Here is an 18363-nt window from a genome sequence, read left to right as displayed (position 1 = left end):
AATATACCGGTCATTTTTTAAACACCCCAAACACCCTATATATATATATATATATATATATATATATATATATATATATATATCCCTGACTGGAAAGAGAGGAAAACAAGGTGCAATGAACATGTGTCTGGAAATGGACAGTATGCGTGCAACGGCAGCAAATCGTGCCGGAACACAGTGCAGAAGCGCATCGCATTCACACCGCAAAAAAGTTCAAAGTGATCTTCGTGGGGGGCAATGCACTCGTGCACACCTCGCATCATGGATTGCCGCACTCCTTCGCTTACTCCATGTTGGTGGTCTACATCTCATCTAAATATCTTGTAGAAGCCAGACCTCCAAATGTGGTGTACGCACAGTCCGCCGCCTCTGTGCACGTTCGTCTGACTGAACTTGAAGTACTGTATGACTGGTACCGCGAGCCGCGGAATTTGAATCCCCGCCAGACGTCATGGACGTCGAAGACCCCTAGAGGTCTTTGCACTGTTGCGTCTAAGCTGGGGCGGCGAGCACGTCCTCGCCCGCATTTAGTGTGAGGGCGCCACAGTGGAACACGTGGTTCCAGCGGCCTATAGCGGCGCCCTCGATTGTGTATTTAAGCGCCTGCCTCTCACTCAGCCAACAGGCGATCATTTTAGGCAAAACCACACCTTCCTTCCGTCTCCTCGACTTCTATATCATCATTTATGGCGTCACCCTTGACCGTCGCCTCTCCTGGACCCCCATCTCCAGACAATCCAAGCCAAGGCACGCTCCAGACTCCGTCTCCTCTTTCTGGCCAGGCATGGGGTCTGGACCCCCTACCATCCTCCACAACTAGAATCCCCCATCCGCCTTATCCACTGCTATGCCCATCCTGCTTGGATCTCCGCCCCTCCTACCTTTTACAAATCCCTTCAAATCCTAGAACGCCCTGCACTTGCCTCCCTATCGCATCCGTCTCCCCTCCCCCACACGGATACTGTATGAGCTCATTCCGTTCCCGCTCTCCTCCTTTTCCTCGAACAAATACAGTTTCTCTACACCTCCCATAAACTTGATCTCCCCCCCACCCACCCACAGGTCTCTCCCATCCTCTCCCACTCCCATTCGCTGCCGCGCCTGTATTCCAACGTCCCACGTGCTCTCCATCTCTCCACTCTCCACTTTCCACAAACTCCCCCTCCGTGATGATGCCTTCATCCCCTCCATCTGCCCCTCCTACCAACTTTGATCCTCCCCTGCCACCCCTGTGTTTTTTTCCAAAGGGCACCCTCTCTCCCTCATCCGTCCCTCCTCCACCTGGGCTTCCCCTACCCCCTACCTTCTTTCCTCCCCCTCCCATCTCCTCTGCCTCTGGAATCTCCCTCCTGCCCCACCTTTTCCCCTTTTGGCAGGTCCCCAGACTCATACAAGTACAGTGAACATTCACACGCAGGAGATCGTCGCCAGTGTTCGTGTGTGCCATCGTGTTAGTGATTCAGTGTTTCGTCGTTTGTGCTCCTTCGTTCACGTGTGCTATTTCTGTCGTCTCTCTTAGTGTCCGAGTGCTGAACGCTTTTATTTGGAAGGTGAACCTGTGAACGACTTCATGTATTTTAAATTTCTATGTCTACTGTTGTCTATCCACCGCATTGTTTCGTTTTTCGATGTCTCAACTTGTACTGAATGTATTATCTGTGGACGAAGAGTAGCGTAGTTTTGTCGCTGCCGGCCTGACTTGTATGAGGTGTTAAAATTACAATAAAGAAAAATCATTGCGTGAGTCTCGACACATCGCCTCGACAACAGACAGCGTGTTTATCGTTCCTTGTATCCATTAGTGGTGGACGTCTTGGATTCGTTTGGTTGTCTTTGTCACTCCGTTGCTTCTTGCGTGTTGTCATCGTGATGTCTCTCTCCAGCGTCCGTCGTTGTTACGTGTCCGTCCTTTCCGTTCGTTTGTTTGTTCGCGGGCCGCTCTCCGCTGGGTCCCGCCGCGCTTTCTCGGCCACCCGGTCGCGGTCACAACAGGTCGCAACAGTGTGATGCGGTTGGTGTCTGTGAGGGCACTCGTTTTACTACACCAGTGCTGTCTCTCGACCTTTTCTATATATTCAGCTACAGTCGAACACCATCTCGGCTTGTTCCCGACATGAACACCGGACCGTTCTCCTGCTGACAGAACGCTGTGTCAATCCACAGCCTGCAAAACACAAGGCACAAACGGCACGTGATCAGAGGAACTGTCATTCGTCAGCGCTATCTGCCGCGGCAACGATGCATTTCAGGACACATGTCCATAGGACCCTTTTCCCTCCGTGTCCAGTCAGGAATCCGTGCCTCAGTTTGTCGGGTCAATGTTCACCTCATATACAGGGTGTTCAGAAAACGTGTGAAATGCTTGTAGGGATGTTACAGGGCAGGTTGTACTGAGACATAAATGTTAAGAAAGAAATTCGATACGTTGCTCCGGTTTCCGAGTTATTTAGCATAGAACTTATCCAATCGGGTCGTCGCGCGCTTTCATTCAAGCGGCCTGCCAGGGGGTGGTGTTGCCCAACGAGTGCTTTGTCTCGTTAGCTGAAACTTGAATTTACGCGCGCGACGATGTGATTGGCTAACTTCAATGCTAAATAATTTGGAAACGGCGCAACGTATCGAATTTCTTTCTTAACATTCGTCAGTAGGGTGTATGGCAACTTGGGTCGGCGATCGCACGCATTAAGCGCGAAACGCTTGTTCGAATCTCGGTTCAGCACAAGGTTTCACCTGTTATCACTGATTCATTCAATACCAAAATGCAGCTAATGTCAATGAAAATCTTAAAATTAAAATAAAAAAAGAAAACCGTTCGTGTTGGGAAAAAGAAGGAACTGAAGTCAGATATGTATTCAGTTCCCAGAAATAATATTTCGTTGGCCTGGGCTTGAGGAGGAAGTACCATTCGTCTAAATCAGATAGCTAATTAAAGCTTGGGTGCCTATTAAATGCCTCAGTTTCTATCTGGGAATAATGGGAAGAAAAGCAATAAACGCCATTGGGAGAGTAACGGCCCCGCCTCCGTGACGTGGCAGCTGCAGCCGCTAGTAATGAGGCAATCTGCGAGCTAATAACGGCAGCGGGGCCCGGCCAGAGCTGCAGCCGGCAGCTCGCAGTGGGGGCCGCCGATGCATTCGCCGCCGCCGCCGCGGTAGCGTTAGGCTCTCCTGAGGCCGCAATAACTTGCGAGTGGCGAAAGCCGAGAGGGCTTACTTTATTAGGAGGGCGAGGAGCGACGTCGGCGGCGCTGGCAGGCTGCCCGGGGCGGCGCGCTTTATGCGCTGCCCTTCAGGCGCGCCCAATCTGCCAGAGTGCGGCCGCCACCCGCCAGGGGCCGTCCCAAACCCCAAACCACTGCCAGTCACACGTATCGACACCCCTGCCAGCAATTTCGAGAGGTATGCTATCCGCGCAACGTACATCGCTGACGAGCCGAAACGTTATGAGCACTGCCCATCGGGAGACTGAATGCCGCCTGTGGTAATGCGAGAACGTGGTGTGGTAATTAAAGTGCAGCTAACGCACGTCCAGTGTGCGCTATAACTACTGTGTCGCAGCAGGACTTGGTAGATATTCTAATGCGCCTGTGCGAATGCGATTGACGCTGGAAAAACAATTATACTCTTGTCCAACAAGCTGCTATTTCCCCGCTTGTGTCTAATCCACGATATAATCATACAAACTGTCAACCAGTTGTCCGTACGATCTTGTTCTGCACGAAAGATGGCATTCTGGTCAACGGAAAACCACACCAACGATGATGTCAGGGCACCTATCAAACGGAGTACTGTTTGTCGGCTAGTCCCACATCCACAATCGCTGTGTCCACAGTCACAGACGGTGCAGTATGGCACAACTCTGCAGTTGAGAGCCATAGAAAGAGTGGAAGCAGGACAGCCGCAAACTTGTTTGGTCCGATAGCTTAATGTAAATCGTTCTGTTGTTTCTCAGACGTGGCGACATTTTATGGAGACTGGAACAGTATACGAAGACCAGGCTGGACCGAACACATGTGACTTCAGAAGAGATGACAGTTATTTGGCTGTAAGGGCACGACAGTTCCGCCTTAGTGCTGCACGGCAACTGGCATCTGATCATCCACAGAACGTGTTTAACGGGGGAAACGTTTTGCAGAAGGCTTCAGCAGAGTGACCATTATTGTTTCTTACCTGCTGTATGCCTACCTCTGACGCATCTCCACAAAACGGAATGTCTGGAGTGGATCATCAACATGCCACCTGGACGGTCGAATAATGGGTCAATGTTCTCTTCACAGATGAGTCCCAGTTTAGTTTGGAGAGTGATTCTCTATGGATTCACATCTGGAGGGCACGTGGAACAACATTTCGGGACCCAAACAATGTGGAAAGAGACCGATATGGAGGAGTATTGCTTATGATGTGGGCAGGGGTTATGTTTGCCACTCGAAACCCTCTTCATGAAATTGTACACGTGAATCGGCAAGATTTAATTGCTGTCAGGTTTCGTGACGAGATCTTGGGACCTCATTTGCGCCTATTTTGTGGCGCCGTGGGCCCGGACTTCTTAGTGATGGATGATTATGCTCGATCTCATAGAGCACGGGTAGCTGAGGTTTTCTTTGAAACGGAAGATATTGCACACATGGCGTGGCCTGCTCACTCTCCCGATTTTAATCCCATGGAGTAAGTCTGGTATGCAATATCAAGACGACTTGCATCACGGCAGCATCCAGCAACCACTCTCCAAGACTGCCAGTATCTCTGCCGGAAGAATGGGAATCATTGCCTCAACATGAGACTGATGACAACAGTCGCTGAATTAAGAAAATTTTTGTCTACCGTTATGCATGTTGCAGTTGTTTACCCTCTGTATTCTCTACATTGTTTCTACTTTACTATCAACTGTTTATAACGTTTTGTGGCAAAATAAACGCATCCTTGGGAAATCTTTGTTTGCTGCTTTAATTTTGGACACAGGTGTAGTCACACTGTGGTCACAAGGGGCAAAGTGGCGCTATACGAGTACTATGTTCGTATGGCAGTATCATACCTACGCTATTTGACAAGCCATACGGTGTGTGAAGGGTATGGCTCTCGAGAAGAGAGACCCTGCACTGTCTGTGAAACTGTTTTATGTGAACGGCAGCAATGACACTGATGTATTGAGACATATGGGCGATTTAAATATCTGTGGAGAGGCCCCATGTCAATAAACGGTTTAAAGAAGACGATAATGAAATTCTGGTGGTAGTTATTGACGAGTTTGCTGTTACTGTTGCTGTAACTGACCTTACAGCTGATATCATGGATACTGCTAGTTCTCGTGCAGTGTCACGAGATTTGTTCATTCCATTCTCTGTGGTCAGGAAAAATTTTACTGTCTTTTTTATAGTGGTGCCCGTAAAAGATGGAGGCGGTGCCGCAACAGAAACCTCATGATCCGCAGCAACGTTAGGAATTTGCTGTTGCGTTTCTAGCACGGATCCAAGTTGATAACGCGTGACCGGGCATTACTCTGTGGATTGAAGCGGCACATTTTACACTTCAAGATGCAGTGTAAACACAGGAATGCATAATTTGAGTTACTGTTAAACCGCGTGTCCTGAACGAAGAGCAATTGCATTCTCTGTCCGTTCTTCTTTGAAGCGAATACACTCAGAGGTCCATTAAGATGTACCGTGATTTCTGCACGTTATCAAGACCTTGTTTGCAAACCACTGGTTTCATGCGCGATGGAGCAACACCTCATGTCGCACGCGCAATAAAGATCTGTTTAATGCTAGCTTTCCAAGTACATGGCCTGCAAAGTCACCTGCTCTGTATTCATGTGACTTTTTGCTCGTTCTATATCTAAAAGAATACGTTTACCAGAGACACGTTCGGTCTCTACCAATCTGATCTGAAGTGCGGATGCAGCATCTCGTGGAGGTCTCCGGTGCTCATATTGAACTGTGTAAGCAGCAGTTAATAATAAAAGTAACATTATGGCTTTCTCACTTGTTTGACGTTTTCTGCTTATGTCCTATTTCCAATCCACTACACATGCAAACTTTTCTTTACGTCGTTCTTGCATTCACTGCGGCAGAATCGCATCTGGTGGCCAAAATTGGAACGAATTTTTTTCCAGTGTAAACCGGTTCCTCACTTACGCCTTAGAATGTCTACCAGTTTTTGTTACTACACGATAATTTGAGCCCGCACTGTGAGTAGCTCCACTGTAATTACAGCCACCCGATAGATAAGAGGAGTAGAGAGGAATGGATAATCATTTTAGCAACGAAACGGGACGACAATGAGGAAATCCGCTGCAACTTAGAGAAAGAGCAGATGGTTTTGGGTCCGCATGTGATAACGAGAATTTCGGACATGGCAGAGCTAGTCGGTTGTTCGCCAGCTACTGGGGTTTGCATCTATGTGTGGGTTACAGTGCTGGTGCTGTTACAAATGTTTCGGAGTAGGCCTTTTCGTGCACATTGTTGAACATGAGGCGTCGGATGAGACGAATGTTATCTGATCCCATGTTGATCTAACGACATCAATTATGATAACAGTGGACAGGCAGTCATCGAGATTGAACCATGCACTAATGGAAACTAATGACCTGCTCATATGAATCACGTTTCTCGTTAGATCAGGTTGAAGGTCGTGTCCTAACACGCCTTCATGCAGGCGAAGAACTGATCAAACACACACCGCGTGACAGATGAAAATTGGTGGCGACAGTATAATGCTATGGACAAAATTCTCTTGGCCTTCCATTGGACCTGTGCTAGTGGCACCACGTAAGTGAACACTGCGCCCCTTCCTGCTTGATGCCCTGCTCGACGGTGAGGACATCTTCCACCAGGATAACAGTTGATGTCACAAGCCAGAATACCGCTGCTGTGGTTAGAGAGGCATGATAGTAGACTGACGGTCATGTCACAGCCACCAGATTCGCCTGATCTGAACCTGATGGAACACATTTGGAAGATATCGGATGCCAGCTCTGCACCCTCAAACGACATTGGCTGCTAATTCAAGGGAATTGCATGACCTGTGCGTAGACTTGAGAAACCTGTGAAATGTAGAAGTACTTCTATATTGTGTTGCAGAGGTGGACCAACAACCTATTAAAGAAGTGTTCATAATGTTTGGCTCATTAGTGTGTATACAAAGCCTGTCAGAAAAATAACTTCTGTTTGCAAGTAGCGCAGGAAGTAGTAGTCGGGACAGAACAGTCTCCTCATTGACTCACGCACGGCAGTAACCTAGTTAGAACGGCTAAAACCAAATAAGAGAAGTGTTGTGGTGGCTTGTACGTGGGTATTAGAGCTAAAACTATGCAAAAAGAACTATAACAACGTAAAGGCAGTTCTAGATGGAGGGGTACAGACAGCTACATTATTTTATCCATAACTGTAATTTCAGTTGGCTAAATGGACGAGTGTGAATATTTGTATTGGCACCTCTTCATATCATTCAGAGGTAAAGGCTAAAGTAATATCTTGTTTCCGATGTACTGTAAATGAAATTATGATAATGGTGAATGGAGACTTCGATTTTATACTGTGCAGAATTTCACATTGTGAGAGTTTGATCGCAATACAGCGATTAAGTCAATTGCATGGCAAACAATTTTCAAATTTTCAGTAGAATTATTTTGAAATTTTTCACTTCTGCGAATTCCAGTCTCTTGGATACTAAGTCAAAGCATCTTGCCTTGAGCCGAGTTCATGTATCGCATGTCAAGTGTCAGTGACGAAGACACTGATTTTTGAGATATAATTCTAATTGTTCAGAATTTTCTGTACAAGATACAATAAGGGCTGATAATCTAATCGACATAGATTTGTTTTGTTTAATAGTTATTAATATTACTGGAATTGCTATTACACTTGTTATATAATTTTCTGTAAGTGATTGTATAACAGTTTATTTTGGTGAAAATTCAAGAGAAGATAGCAATTCACCCAATGACAATAGTGATGAGAATGTTATAAATTTGTTTTCCATTATTTTTTTTCTGTTTTCTGAGTAAATTTGACTTCTAAAAAATTTTTTTGTTTCATTAATAAAACTGTAATTAGACTTATTAGGGAATAAGTAATGAAAAACAGTTCTCAACCATATTCTCTAACAATTACTGATCTAATTATTCACCCTAAATAGTTCATAAATATTTTAAAAGTTGTTGTAGTGTTGTTTAATCTCCTAATGGTCGAATAATCATCCTTAAAATAGTACTAATAAAAGTGTATATTTTAAACTGAATGGAGTATGATAAAGCTACTGTAGGTGCAATTTTTGTAACGTTACTAACATTAAATAATTAATTCATCTTGATGCTCCTACAATATTCTGAAATCAAAACTAAAATCGAGAAGCTCCTAAGTCTGGGTATTATGGATGGAACGAGTTCTCTTTCTCATCCTGTCAGATCGTTTACTTAAATCAATAACATATAAAATAATAATACTATCGATACTAGTCCTTGAACAATGAAATATTTGACTGATGATTCATTTGTTACTACATTTTCACAATTTTTTGATAAATGAGAGAAAGTTGATCTCTAATCCTATTCAACTGCCAAAACAAGAATTTTATGAAATGGACAGGATTGTTCCTGTAAGTAATGTGGATAGGAAGAGAGTTTTGTAGAGGTGGTCGTTAAAAAGGAGTGGTGTATGAACCCTCTAGCTTAGTTGGCTCACCTTTTTTTAAGATTACATTAGGATCTGTGATGTACGTCAATTTTTGTAACAGAGCACCGAGGTAAAAAATGTATTATTATTATATTAATGCATTTGGTAGGTTTTATTGTAACTAAAGAATTTATTATTATTGTAATGATAAAATTGTATTTCATTGTGGCTCTTTAAAATTTGTGGGGCAGGGGAAAACTGTGATGTCCCCCCTGAACCGAACCCTGGATCCACTACGTCAACGGTATGACGGAAGAATTTGTTCGGATCGGGCTTTAAGCAGCAAGCAGGGAGGCTGACTGAACGGCGCTGGATACCTTGCTCCTGTTTCGCGGCGCGAAGTCCTCCTTGGACGTCTTCCGCCGCTTGTCCTTGAGTATCATGCGGGCCGCTGCGAACGCCATCTTGCTGCTCGTGGCGCTGATGGTGGCGGCTGCGAGAACTCCCCGGCTCCTCCCCGGCTGTTCGCTCAGTCGGCGGCGGCCGGTCCGCGACTTCCCAAAAAAATAGTCACTCTCTGCGGATCTGCTCCGCTTTATTGCTAAAGTCGCTTCCTTACAACAATTCCAATAAAAAATACACCGTTATCTGGCGGCTCGGACAGGAGTAGCTCGTTATTGCTGTCGACGGCTGTGGTATATTATTGCTGGCGTATCACAGAGCGGAGCGGCTGGGCGGTTAGTGCGGTCCCAGCCGTGTTATTGTCGTGCGCGTGCGGTGGACGATGGTGGAGATGCTGGCGGCGGCTGCCCGCGCCATGCCGACTGGCGAGCCTGCGGAAAGGGAAGCGAGGCTGCGGTGAGGGGGCGGCTGCTGCTGCCACTGCGTGGGCGGGCGGGCGGGTCAAGGCAGAGCGAGCTGCCGGGGCCGGCGCTGCTGCTGCAGCTGCTGCTGGCTGCTGGCTGCTGGCGCGGGGGAAACAGCGACCCGGTCAGAGGCTGGCGCACGCGAGGGAATGTTGACCAGTTCTCGCTCACTTTATCACAGGAAAATTTCATATCGAATAGTGAAAAGTAAACAAATAGCGATATATTTAGCCACACACACACACACATACACACACACACACACACACCCTATCGCAATGAAACTTGCTCCTCATACAACGAAACCCACTCATTATTTAGCCACACACACACACACACACACACACACACACACACACACACCCTACCGCAATGAAACTTGCTCCTCATACTACTAAACCTGCTCAATATTCATCCACCCTATTAACTCTTAACTCTTCCTTCCCTATCCTACATCACAACATTTGTCCACCACTCTCTCCATTATTTCATACTATCACCTCACCGACACTTCGGTCCTCTACTCTTACTACCTCACATCCATCTCATAAAGCTACCATCATCTGTTATAACCCTCTACAGTCATGTCATACATATTATTACACACGTTACTGGCCTTTATCAGACCACGCGAAGTATTTATGACTATTGTTCTTCCGGTCCTCTTTCATTCGTTCGCTAAAGGCCGTTTTCCTTTCTTCGGTCCACTTTGGTCTCTGAGCGTTTGTGCTGTCTTCTCTGACATTAATTCCCACTTCAATATTTTATGTCTATAGACGTTTTTGCCTGTGATGTCCGCTGAATCTACCTGTGCTTTTTCCAGATCAATTTTGACTTGTGCCATCCAAGGTGTAGTGGCTTTCAGCCTGTGTATGTTGTGTGAGTAACCTGTTGGTGAGTCCAGTCTGTGGCAGTCTGCTGATGCGGCCGTAAAATTTTAGTCACCTTTTTCTGATGTCCGCTGCGAGGTTGTACAACTTTTCTGTGGTGTCTCTGCCGTGAAGTCTGTATTCTTCATTTGTGAGTTTTGGTCCAATAATTTTCCTTTCGTCTGTGAGGGTCTTCTCTAGGTCTCACTTTGTGTGTAGCGTCAGTGTCTCGCAAGCGTGCAGCACCTCAGGTTTAATTACAGTATTGTAGTGACTAATTTTGATGGGGGTGGACAGAATCTTTTGTTGTAGATACCCATTGTTTTGTATAAGGCTCTCTTCATCTTCATTAACCTGGTGTTCTGTCATGGTACTATATATATGTACAATGCCATATACACGCATAAGTGTATTCTGTAAATATCAGCCTCCATGAAAATGTACTTAACATTTCAGTTCCTTCCATCAATATATATGCTCGCATGCAGAAAAAAATAGCAAAACCTTGAATGAATAGAGATAGGACATTCATTTTCACAGGACATGTACATTAGAATGTTCTGCAGAAATGATTAGCATTTCAGTCATCTGCGTTCAGCATGTGTCCCGTTGCCTTGTAGGCACAAAGTCTGGCATAGGTCCTGATAAATTGTTCCATGTGCGAGGGCATCAATGGGTATAAGGTGCGAATGACGTCCTGTGGTATAGCCATCCATGCTGCATTCACCTGGTTTCAAAGATCACCTGTGGTGGCTGGCATTGCGTCACAGTGCTGCACACGTTGTTGCACCATATCCCACGTATTTTCGATTGGCGACACATCTGGTGATTGGAGGGCCAAAGAAAAGTCTGACATCCTGTAACACTAAGAAGACAACAAGACAACAAGTGGTTGTGCATTGTCTTGCTGAAAAAGGCATCTGGGGTGTTGTGCAGGAAGGGTATGGCTACGGGTCACGGGATGTCATTCACTTAGGTCACACTGGTCACAGTGGTCACAGTGCCCTGGTCACGCACCAACTGTGATTTGTGGTTGTACCCAATACCACCACACACAATAAGGCTTCGAGCTGGTGTTTTGTATCTTATCGAATGCAGTCACTGTGGTGCGGCTCCCTCTGCCTGCAGTGAACCGCTATTCGGCCATCATTTTCAAACAAACAGAATCTGGATTCTTCTGGTAGCTCTATTTGATGCCATTCCTATCGTCCAGTGACATTGTTCCATACACCATTGCCGTCTAGCATATTTCTGCACATTCAGAGAAGTGAACAACTCGCACATAGCCCATGCCGCAATAAACGGCCATGGACTGCCACCCCTGATAGTGCACAGTGTGTTACGTTGTACCACAGTTACGCCAGGGCCGAGGAGGATGCAGATCTGTCCTGAAATGCCATTCGGATGGAGGCGTCGATCTTCTCAGGAGATGGTCTGGGATTTCTGGGACACAGAACAAGCGAGTACAGAGAGCATGATGAAGACCATCTGATAGTCAATAAACCACACACCACCACCGTCATCAACAAATGAAAGAGTGGTTACTTCAACAAATGTATCTGGATTTTCATTCAAGCATGTCACATGTATTTTACTTTTTGAAAGACGCGTATTCTTCATCATTTTGTTATTTAAAAGCCGCTCCTACATGTTTTCAAATACTCACATTGAACAGTGAATGTAATTTTATTGCTGACAGGCGTTTGGGATGAGGAGACGACATAACAGTAAAGAAAAAATACATATTCCCCTAATATTCGGCTTATTAGGCCATTACTGGATAAGATGCCCCTGGTATGAAGTTACTATCCGTATACTACTTATTGAGTACTGAAGAAAATTAAAAGGAAAGAGAACAAAAATCTTAGTCTGGAAGAAAGATTGTATTGGAGAGACGTATAATGTGCAAGGAGCAATGTCTGCCTTCCTCACACACAGCAGCCGCTATGCATTAGCTTTGTGGTTCGTACTGAAATGGTAGAGACAAGTAGAGGTATCAAACGCTGAACTGTTTCGTGCAATCGAAAGTCAGTCGGTCTTATTGATAAAGGGTGCATTAAACTAATAAACATATATAATTAATTTTGTTCTTTGATGAACAGGAAACTCATGAAATTTTTTATCATGCCTTTTCATAGGTGTTGATTATGACCACCTTAACATGCACGGCGTATGCCAATGCAGTATTCAAATTTTTCCCACAGCGCAACGAGAATGTCTTGAGTTACAGCTACCACAGCTGCTGATATGCGATGTTTCTGCTCATTCATTGTCGGTAATGGACGCACATAAACATTGTATTTTATAAACCCCCACAAGAAATAATCACATACTCAGGTCCAGATAGGCCAGTGATACAAGGCTGAATCATTTGGTCCGGTCCGACCGATCCGTCGTTCAGTCACCTTCGATGTAAAAATTGTCGCACTTTCAGGTGCCAGTGTGGCGGCGCCACATCTTGTTGGTAAATGAAGCCGTTCGAATCAGTCTCCAACTGTGAAAAAGAAAAGTTCTTAAGCGTATCCATTCATGTGATTCCTGTAACAGTGTTCTCAGAGAAGAAAAATGGACCATACACCTTTTCCCATGAAACTGCACGAAACACATCAAGTTGTACAGCGTCATGTGGTTGTTCCGTGCCCCATAATATCACGTTATGACCGTTCACCTTTCCATTAATATGGAATGTTGCCTCACCACTAAACACTAAGCGTGGAAGAAAACTTGTCAGTCTCCATCTTGCCAAGAAAGAAATTACAGAACTCTACACGTTACTGTTTGTCACCTTCACGAAGAGCTTGCAGTAGCTAAATTTTGTATGATTTCACGTGTAAACATCGTTGCATCACACGGCAGACGGACATCGAGGAGCTGTCGAGCTGCACGGCGAACGGATTTCTGCGGACACCTTGTGAAACTATGGCGGGTGCGTTCGACGTCTGTGTCAGACACTCGGTGACGGCCCTGCGACTTGCCTTAAAACAAACAATCTTTTTCTCCGAATTATTCATGCCATCGTCTAATGCTCTGTGCTGTAGGAGGATCCACCCATACCTAATGCGAAAGTCACGCTGAACAGTTACGACTGACCCGCATTGCGCAAAACGTAGAACAAACGCTTTCTGCTGTCCCGACACCATTTTTACTAGAACTGAAGTTCGCCCACACTGCTGCTACCTAGCGGGAACCACGTAGAACTCGAGATTTTGCTCTTTCAAACAGTACGTTGTTCGCTCATATAGCATATAATTATGACTTTTTTTTAAAAAATCGGATGATTCTTTTGGTACACCCGATATTTAATAACGCCTGTTACTGTTATAAATTACGTATTACTCAAACACAAGCAGAATCCGTCCAATAATGACTCTGGAGGCAACACATACGACTGTGAGTAAGGAAAACTTACGACTGTGAGTCAGAAATGCAGAGGAGTTTCCTTTGAAAAGAAACGGGCGGTTTCCTACCCTATCCTTGACACAATAAGAGCATGTGCTCCGTTTTAATGATTTTGATGTCGACGGGACGTTAAAACCAAATGTTCCTTCCTTTCTTCCCTCCCTCCCTCCTTCCTTAACCAATACTCCTAAGCTTTGTTTATTTAAAAGCTGTTCTTTGCAACAATTATCGGCTTCGAGAACGTCTTACGCAAGACAAAGTTTGCAGCGTCTACATGACGACAATGTGAATTTCAATTCTAGCTTCGCAAAATCGGTACACATTACGAGCCTGGTGTTAGACATACTTTCACATCTTTCATTAATTAACTCCTCGAATGTCCAAAGTTTATCACTCATAGAATGTAATTATTAGTCATAGAATGTAATCGTATGTAATACAGTCCGAAAAAGCTGACAACGAATCACGTGAAAATTTAAACACCGGGCCGCAATAAATATAGGTTTTTCCTTTCAGAACTAAATATAAAAAGCTCACACGATGCTAGTGTTCCTGCCAAGGTTGATGAATGGACAAAGGGGACAGGTTTTATCTTTCTTGCTAGTGTTCCTTGCAAATTTAGATAAGTGGACATAATGGATAGATTATAATGCTTTCCATGCGCACCAGACGATAATTGTTATATAACTTCAACTCATGCAGTTACTTTTTAGTTTATTATAATGCCTTCTGTTCGCTACTCGCAAACATACAATAGGCCTATCGTGCAATGACCGATTAGATATTGAGCGCCTTCTCAGTCAATTGCCAGGTGGTCCGGTGAATGGATGGAGGGATCCCAATTGGAGTACTTCGGAGGGGTTTCCACCGTTTGCCATACAACGAAGAATAATTACATTGTTCCAAAAGGGAAACGCCTGCGACAAGTATTGATCAACATATGTGTTATTGTTGCACTGGATAGTCAATTGAACGATAATTTATTCCTGTAATGTTCCACCAGCAAGAACAGCAGAGCATTTCTGGTTTACATGTCTTCCTCTTTCTGAGACATACATGGGATGTAAAAAACCACGTATAAAAATTTGTTGAGTTATTAGAAGAGATAAAAAGAAACACTCTTTCATTTGAGACCAGCTCCGCCTACGTTAGGCCAACGTCCTCGGCCGCTTTGAGTGTTTCGTACGCAACACGTTGCCACTGCAACCTGATTTGATACCCAATTACATATTACTGTGGGAAATGTCAATTTTCATTACTCTCAGGACAGTCCACGTTCCCGGACATGCAATTTCTTTATTATGGTTTACGTTACGCTCTGTTTACATAAAACTTTCTATTGATATTTACAGTTTATTGATGTCTGCCGGCCGGAGTGGTCGTGCAGTTCTAGGCGCTACAGTGCGGAACCGAGCGACCGCTACGGTCGCAGGTTCGAATCCTGCCACGGGCATGGATGTGTGTGATGTCTTCGGGTTAGTTAGGTTTAATTAGTTCTAAGTTATAGGCGACTGATGACCTCAGAAGTTAAGTCCCATAGTGCTCAGAGCAATTAGAACCATTTTTTGATGCCTGACTACATTCTAACCGAATTCGCTGACGTGCACCACATTTACGGTGAGGCAGGGTGCAAAAGTCGAGCATCAAGCCGTCTGCATCCAGAACAATTTGCAGGGAGGAGCAAACCATGTCACATTTCAAAGTCCTGATGGATATCAACGTGGAAACAGGATGCCGTAGGCCAGACCAATGGGAGGCTGATTGATCTCGCATTGTCTGAAATACTGAGCCAGTTTGGTTGAATCTGTAGCCATTATTTGAGAAATGAGGAGTTGTTTTGAGTATGTTACGCATATCATTTTTCACATCTGTGTTTTGTCGTCTCTGAGACAATATTCATGACACGGTCGTTGGAACACCGTCTCTGAACTTCACTGGTATTAAAACCCTGACCGACAACTAGATGGGAAACTACATATTCCAGCTGCTCTACCGCAGATCACCATTAGGGGAACCGCCGTACCTTGGGGCACTACAGCAAAGTACCTGGGTGTGACGCTGGATAGAGGGCTCACTTGGAGACAACACATCGATGATATAGTCAAAAAGGTCAGGGGTAGAATGACACAGCTCTACCCCTTCCTCAATCCATCAACTGCACTCCCACCTGACCTGGGTGTTGCGATGTATCTGACTCTAATCCGTCCACTCATCGACTACGCCGCTGTGGTTTGGGGCAACGCCGCAGCGAGCCACGTCGGAAGACTACAACGACTCCAAAACCGGATCCTACGGCTGGCGTTGCACCTCCCTCGGGACTTCCCGTCGGACGACCTTAACCGAGTCTCCAACATTCCAACTGTTAGAGAGAGGTTTCGCCAGGCTGCACGACTCTTCTACGAGAAGACCATGCAGTCAACAAATCCGCTCCTCCGAGCACTAGGCCACCGTGTGCAGCGTCTCAACGCCACCAGATGGCCACACCTGCTTCGCGACCAATAAGTTGCAAGCACGCCAGGAACGCCGTCCCAGCAGACTGAAAGGACATAAACACAACGACAGGACAACCCACACACACCGCCAGCTTGGAGGAATAGCCAACCAGCTTAGACTCCACCGAACAACAGAGACCAATCTGTCTCTGTCAGGCTGAAGCTAGCTAGCTAGATGGGAAACTGCAACCGGGACATCACCTCTAAATACTGCAGAATTTTGTATCCTTAGTTCTTTCTCATCCTGCACAAGCCACTCCTAAAAGTCTGGCCGCGAGCGCTTCCAGCTTTGTCGGCTACATCCGACAAGACGTATCACCTGCCCACGAGAAAAAAAAATGGTTCAAATGGCTCTGAGCACTATGCGACTTAACTTCTGAGGTCATTAGTCGCCTAGAACTTGGAACTAATTAAACCTAACTAACCTAAGGACACCATACACATCCATGCCCGAGGCAGGATTCGAACCTGCGAACGGAGCGGTCGCTCGGCTCCAGACTGTAGCGCCTAGAGCCGCACGGCCACTCCGATCGGAGCTACGAGAAAGAATCGGGTTTATTCAGCGCACCCCACGACCGTAATAATGAGGTCCAAGGTAGGAGGAAGGGCAGAATCGGTCGTAAATTTGTAATCTGCTTCTTGCAGGTCGATTTTAGCTACTGTGTAGCTGTGTGCGGTGTAATTATATCTAACAATAAGTCACGATGACTCATCGTAAATATAATAGCACAATGCACCACATGACAAACATGAGTTTAACTGATGAGTCACGACATGGATGTAATTGCCCTTAAGGTAGCTACTTCACAGTAAATGTGAATTCATTCATATTACGTGTTATCCAACATCCAGTGTCTGTCTTCAGAGATGTTCTACTTCCACTGACAATATCCTCTTCACTGTGGATTTTGCTCAATTGCTTAATGGTAAGCTAACAGGAGTTGAGCCGCGTTGTTGCTTCCCTTGTTATAGCCTAGTTCGACACCCGCAGCCCGGATTGTTATCCTGTGAAACATGCATTTGCTCACTAGTTACCAGTTCTGATGTATGAAATTGCCAATTATCCCGCGAAAGTCTTCTTACAAAGTTTCAAAAACATGTATTAATTGAAGAATCTTAAAATACGCTTAAGCTCTCTGCGTATCTTTACCGTCGAAGCGGCAACACAAAATGAAATTAAGTACAAGACACACATGAGAATATAAACCGTCACTCTTCCAGGACCCCATACGTTTCTATAATGGGAAGAAAGTCTACATTTGCTACTAGGCTAAGCACAGTCTGCCCTATACTTCAAAGAGTATCTGTGTGGATTTCTGCATTTTATGAAGTTCCGAGACGCCTGTTGTGCACTCATGGCTGAGTACCTGTTTCTCTACAGGACAAGAACGAATTGCGAGGTTACATATGTTATTTTTAAGACATTAACGGTTTACATGGAGACGCCTTCTCAACAGCTCTCAGGCCAGAGAAAACTGATCAATAAATGCGACGCCACTGACAACAGCTATGTTTCCGGCGGATATTTTTCTGTCTGAGTATAGAATTGCTTCGAAAAGAATTTCTTATCTTTGGAATTTATAATAGCAGGAATGTAGGACGTAGAACTGTATAAAGTGATCAACATAACACCATTTTAGTAATCAGATTGAAAAGTAACAATTCTTTGGGGGAGAGCATTGCTAATATTGTTGATTTTTTTTTTGTCTCATTTCCGAAATCGTCTTGAAGCCGTAGAATAATCATCTTTTTTACTGATTAATTTATCATGATCTGTGTGCCGGCAACCCAGATACCGTTCTCTTGTTAGGTACACGAATGAGGCTCATCTGCTCGAACTCTATTTCTACATCAAAATAAAAAAAATGAATTATCTAGCTACAAAAAAGCACGACACACACTTTTCTAGTATCTATAGCTACTCTTTTACAATATCAGAACGACATTCTAAAAATTTCAAAAGCTTTATGTCAATAATTCTCATTATTTCGGACTAGTTTCGCACTTAAATCATCTTGAGTTCGACAAATATTATCAACGTAATGTTGTTGGCGCAAAACGTACAGCGAGAACATGGAGTCCCGCGTATCAAGCAACATACTAGGCAAATAATGTTAACTACCCTTTTT

General features: G+C 44.9%; 1 protein-coding gene across 2 annotated transcripts in view; it reads right to left on the bottom strand.

Annotated features, from left to right (window-relative positions):
* LOC126353858 (calmodulin-like) overlaps positions 1 to 18363 on the bottom strand; it is a 732664-nt gene that overhangs the window by 437919 nt on the left and 276382 nt on the right. For both annotated transcript variants that reach the window (XM_050003024.1, XM_050003025.1), the window contains exon 2: positions 8986 to 9441. In XM_050003024.1, the coding sequence (XP_049858981.1) occupies positions 8986 to 9072 (87 nt within the window). In that variant the 5' untranslated portion in view covers positions 9073 to 9441. The remainder of the gene's footprint in view (positions 1 to 8985; positions 9442 to 18363) is intronic.

The sequence above is a fragment of the Schistocerca gregaria genome, chromosome 3 (assembly GCF_023897955.1).
Source record: "Schistocerca gregaria isolate iqSchGreg1 chromosome 3, iqSchGreg1.2, whole genome shotgun sequence".
Taxonomy (NCBI): domain Eukaryota; kingdom Metazoa; phylum Arthropoda; class Insecta; order Orthoptera; family Acrididae; genus Schistocerca; species Schistocerca gregaria.
Note: the sequence above shows the minus strand (reverse complement) of the source record. Positions and strands in the feature narration are given on the sequence as shown.